Raw genomic sequence first — 5,987 nt, 5'->3', positions numbered from 1 at the left:
TTTTTACAGTAGATTTCTGTCACATAGCTACCAGTTTTTACCGTTAATTTCACAGTCCACTTTTTGTGTTCGGTAAACCAAATAACATTTTCTCTGTATTTTTTACGGTGGATTTCTGGCTACCACAGCTGCCAGTTTTTCACCGTAAATTTTACGGAATTTTTTTTACAGTGTGAATCAAAATGACCTGCAGTTGAGTGAGTGAGTCAGTTGTCACATTGATTCAAACTGAAAAGTCATGAGTTCAACACTGATTTATTAAAAAGAAATGGGTCATAAAAGTAATTTGTTTACGAATCAGACATCCCGCGGGTTGAGCTGTTTCATGCAGTAAACGCAACAAAGATGTGGCAGAGCAGCACAGGAAACACTGACATGCAATCTAAACATGTCAACTAAACCCATTCATGACATAAATCTTATAAAAACAACATATCGCTGAAAATTAAGGGGGGTGTTTACACAAACAAATAACAGAAGTTTTTATACATTTTAGCTAGTTCGTCAACTATGCATTTTGGGGGCCTGAAGACTTCAAAGTGCATGTTTTGAAAAAACAACACCGTTATCATCCATGTGTAAACTACAAAAACACATATTTGTGAAAACGGTGACGTCAAGCGCATGTGTATTACGTGTTCAGTCTTTAGACGTGTGTGAGTGCTTGACACTCGGTTCACGTGTTTCTGACATTTTCCTGACAATGTTTCTTTAAGTGACATAACCAACAGCTGGCCTCACTAGTACACTCTTAAAAATAAAGGTGTTTCACGATGCCATAGAAGAGCCTTTTTTGTCTAAATGGTTCCATATAGAACCTTTCTGTTTCACAAAAGGTTCTTTGTGGCAAAATAAGGTTCTTCAGATGATAAAATGCAAGAAAGATGTGGTTCTTTAAAGAACTTTTGACTGAATGGATATTTGTGGAACCTGAAATGGTTCTTCTATGGCATCACTGTGAAGAACCTTTTAAGCACCTTTATTTTTAAGAGTGTACACTGGATCCTTTTGAATGCGTTGTCGTGTATGCAAAACTTTTCAAACATCAATGGAAAGAATTTTAAGTTTCTAGCACATTGTTGTCCTGTAAAGTCCAAGTTTTCCCACACTCTAAAAAGTGCTGGGTAATTTTAACCCAGCCTTGTGTTCTGTCTAAAATTTACCCAGCATGGGTCAAAAACAACCCAGCATTTTTCGAGTGCATCTGTTTGACTCAATATATAATTCTTTTGTCCCATGTTAGATGTAGTCCAAAGTCTTAGGAGAGGGGACGTGGACAGAGCTAGGTCGCAAATTGTCATGACTTGTTTTGATTCTTACACACACAACAAATACTGTAGACACACTGTCTTGCAGAGCACATGACACACACTCTCCCCGGCCCTCCGGGAGACCGTGAGCTGGCGAGGTATTCTGGCACGCTCCTGAAACCATTCACAGTCATAGCAGTGTTTCAGACCGACACGTCTTCAAAAAGACACACACTGCCACACATTCTGGTGAGAGACATAACACAAACACACGCAACTCACCTGCATGCATTACAGTTATTCTTTTGAAATAGTTTTATCCAAAGCAAGTACGCATTGGTCAGGGTATGCACTTGTTGTTATGAGTATGTTTTCCTTGGGAATCAAACCCATAACTTTTGTCAGTTCTGTGCTCTATCAGGTGCTACAGTTGCTTAAAATCATGCAGACCGGGCCTTGTACAATAAAGGACTGTAGTGGCACACAACCCATTACAGGACAATGTTCCCAGCTGCCTATGTTATTTACACATGGAAGCAAACATGAGGTAATGCGACAATAAAGAGCGGAACGAGTCCTGAACAATACAAGGAAGAATGTCTATTAAGGAGTTTATGGTTGCACAGCAATGTTCGCAATTTATCAGAATAATGCAAAGTTATATTGATTTTCACATGAGCAGTTCATGGGTGTGCAGAAATTGACCATTTTACAACAGCTTCAGATGTGGCTCATTTCATCTTCATAGAGACACAAACAACTGGAAATATCTCACTGCCTGTCCTAACCAACTCAACACATTATGGAGATGTGGTGTGCGGCATCTGAAGATCTGCTTCATGTTCTGATCCTGTTGTCTTCAGCATTGTTCCCTGTCAGTTACTCTCAGTTATTATTAGGGATGTAACGATTCACCGTGAGCCGGTTGAAAATCGGTTATAATGAGCTACGATTCAAATCGGTTGAGGCTTGAACTGAATCGCAATACATTTTTTGAACAGCAGGGGCCGCTATTTTAACTGCAAACCTAAACGTGGATGCTGATATTTCTTAAATGCAAAAAAATCCAAGAAAAGCACAGACAGTATTAGTTTGTTTATATTAAAGAGACTTTTTCTATTATTAATTTGTTATAAAATTGCAGTTTAGTTTTGTTATTTGAAATAAAACATTATTTTATCATACAAAGAAACGTGAAGCATTTAAGAAATAATGCAAGGGACGTTGTTCATTTCTAATTTGTTTCAACTCATTTTTTCAAAATAAATCGTGAGTAAATCGTGAATAAATCGCATCGTGAGATCAGAATCGTGAATCGCATCGCATCGTGAGCTGAGTGAACCGTTACATCCCTAGTTATTATATAAATCTCAATGCTGTCCATTCTCTATTATTCCAGTATTTTTAAAGGATTTGTGAGCATTACATTCATAATCAAACCTGCAAAACATCATTACATTGGCAACAGTATTTAATAAATGAATAAAATAACCCGTTTTATTTAACTTTTTACACTGATTAGTTATTAATTCTTCAATATTAGTTTTAAGAATTGCTATCGACATTCTATGACGATAAACAGCACTATGCTGGAATAGCATAACAGCGCCAGTGACAAGGCATAGCAGAAACCAAAAATCAAAGCAGAGAAGACATGAAACAAAACCTACGTTGAGACATATATACTGTAGATGCACACACCCATCTTTCTAAAGGAACAGCCCTAAGCTCTCAGGCGCTTGAGCAGCTAGTTACTGACACACTGCCAGAGACAGAGCAATGACCAGTCTGACCTCTCTACAATTATCACCAGCTCAGAAGATACATAACTTGCAACTCACAGCCAAGTAACACGCGTACACAAGTACACAAAAATAAAGCGCCTGTCCCGTCCAAAACCATGGTACCCCTTGCAATGCAATAGTTTCGTTTTTGAAGAATACTACACAGGATACACTGTATATTGTATTAACCCTTTCATGAACAAAGGTCGAAGCCCAAATCAGGTTTTTTGCATTGTAGGATGTAGTTTTGCTTTCCATGAATTCAATTCCATTGAAACTGATCAATTAGGTGGATTTGGATAAAAGTGTATGCAATACGCATCAATGTAAAACTTTACAAATGGTTGGTATATTGCTGTAGGGGTTAATATTATTTGTGTAGGGTCTACACAATGTGAAATGTGAAAGGCTAATGTGAAAAAAAATGTTGCGGGTATCTATTGTTACTACATATTGTCTAAGTTGCATGATCAAACAAGTAGTCCCAACAAGTAGTGATTAGAAGTGGTTCGTAAAAGAAATTGGTAAATTGGGTCAGATTTCCTAAGGGAGCAATTCATGGCAGCCAGTTAAGCAGGAGAATATGTTACTGTACGTTAACAGCCTGACTGTTTGGTGTTTCAAGAGCAACAGTTTCCACAATTATGAGAAAAGGGAGAATCAGATTCAATGGTCAAAACACTCTACAACAGTTTACTGGAGACTATTCAAAAGTTGTATGAATCTATTGCAAGTAGGTCTGAACCTATTCAAGGCAAATGGTGATCCAACATTTTATTAAAAACTAGACAGCACCCATTTCCCCGGTTTTCTATAAGAGGAGGAAAAAACCTTTCAGAGAAACCAGACTCAAGCAGGAGGTATAGTTCTCCTTTGACACGTTAAGAAAACAATTAGACAAATACTCAGGGCTCTAGAGTGCGACCAATTTGGTCACACATGCGACCTTATTTCTCAATGGTGCGACTAAAAAAAATCTGAAGTCGCACCGGTGCGACCAGCAGTTCGAGGGAGAAAAATAGTCTCCGCGACTCTGAAAGTCTTCCTGTGATTCAACAACAGACACACATTAGGCCCATATCGTGGTCTAAACCAATCAGAGATAGTGAAGGGCGGACCCCCCTCTGATTGGCCGTGGTCCAGATTTTCCTGTACATGTGTGTACCAGAGGTCACGTTAACCGAAAATTCTCTGTCATTGACAGATTTTTTTACCAGTGACGGAAAAATCTGAAGGCCGTTCGTTCGTCATTTTGATGGATTACAATGAGGGCAATTTGTAACTCCCTGTTTCCCTTCATTAGAGCGTGATATGCTCGCGAAGGGATGTGCGTGTTTTCACCTGTCATTGTTACTGACCAGACATATAGACATGCAGACTAATAAAGACACAGGAAGTGAAACGCACTAGCACCATTACCCAGAGCGCCGCTCGGTTGTCACTTCAAAGCATTCCTAGCTATTAATCAGATGCTATCCAACACCCCTCCCCCCAAATCCCAAACCACCTCCTTCACCCAACCCACTGGAACAGCACAATGGAATCATCATTACTACACCTCACAGAAAAACACAACTTATCAGACCATCAGCATCAATGAATTCAACTGTCAGTTCAACCAGAAAGAAGGTGACTGCTTTATTTTAATTTTAGACCCCTACAGTATTAATTCGGTTTTTTTCTGCTTGTCTGCAGGAGAACCAGTATTTCTACTTGCCAAACTTTTCACCAAATGTTTGTGAAGGAAAAAATAATTAATTTCATTAATTAGATTTTTTAGCCTGATGAATTAATTGGATTATATTGTGTATTTAAAACAGTCAAAACAGCACAAATAAAAACAAAAATATTAAAGGGAACCCGGTGTATACAGAGATGTATGGCTTAATGCATTGTAATATGCATTACACTACTAGCATTTGTCTTTAGAAACACATCAAATATTTTCAGTTCTTAAAAAAACCCTAAATGTAATACTCATTTTAACCTAAGGAGGCCGCCATGTTCTTTTTCGATGACGTAAACTGGTTGCACGCACAGCTAGGCAGCCAAACTAAACACCGACACACTAATCAGTTCTTCAGTAAATATAAGGTTCTGTAGGATAATATATATATATATATATATGTGTGTGTAACAATGTTCACAGCAAGGAAGGAGGAGGGAACCAGCAAACGTTGAACAACAAAACTTTAAAACAAACAACAAAACGAAAGTAAAATGCGGCAGCTCCCTCACGGTCGACTGCTGTCACACATAATAAAACATAACGTAAAGTCCAGGCCTGGTTCTCTCTCGTCCTTTACTGTTGTCGCTCCTCCTTTTATAAAATGCTAAAAGAAGAAAGAAAGAAAATAAAGACGCTATTTGGTGTATTTTCCAACATTTTAATATTGTTTGTCAGAAACAACACAAACATGCATGTTAATAACCAAAATCATTTCGAATTTATCATGTACACGATGTTTTAGCCATCATACAATGCATTTTATCCAGATTTTGACTTTTTGATGTTGATTTATCAACATCAGTAGCCTAACGCTATTGTCTCCCTCGGTCATTAGCTGACGGGGGCTAATATTCACGTGTGCTCTAATACAGAATAAATAACCAAACCACAAGCATTATTATTGTGTTTATCAGTATATTCTCATAATGTATAAAGTATACGATTATGGTGCATGCTGATGTCTTAAATAGTCTTAAATGTCTCAAAGGCGGTAGTTTAAAGCTATGATTTTACGCACGCTCACCTTGAACAGACGTCTACTGAACGCGTTCTTTTATGGCTGGCAGGTTGGCTTGTGTCAAGAGGACATACCGCCACCTACTGTCCCTGTGTGTTTGTATATCTGATCTTATGTTTTACGTGTCATATTTTACTGTTATATATGGAAAACATGTGTGCTTCGCTGTTGCGAAAGAGAACAGGTTTAGGTCGCAACCATTTGAC

At 38.1% G+C, this 5,987-nt stretch overlaps 1 protein-coding gene across 1 annotated transcript in view; it reads left to right on the top strand.

Annotated features, from left to right (window-relative positions):
- The window catches only part of LOC130549230 (uncharacterized), a 2,957-nt gene extending 1,708 nt beyond the window's left edge, over positions 1-1,249 (top strand). The window contains exon 5 of the mRNA XM_057326449.1: positions 1,244-1,249. Within this exon, the coding sequence (XP_057182432.1) occupies positions 1,244-1,249 (6 nt within the window). The remainder of the gene's footprint in view (positions 1-1,243) is intronic.
- Positions 1,250-5,987: the final 4,738 nt, after the last annotated feature.

Source organism: Triplophysa rosa, linkage group LG25 (genome assembly GCF_024868665.1).
Source record: "Triplophysa rosa linkage group LG25, Trosa_1v2, whole genome shotgun sequence".
Classification (NCBI taxonomy): domain Eukaryota; kingdom Metazoa; phylum Chordata; class Actinopteri; order Cypriniformes; family Nemacheilidae; genus Triplophysa; species Triplophysa rosa.
Note: the sequence above shows the minus strand (reverse complement) of the source record. Positions and strands in the feature narration are given on the sequence as shown.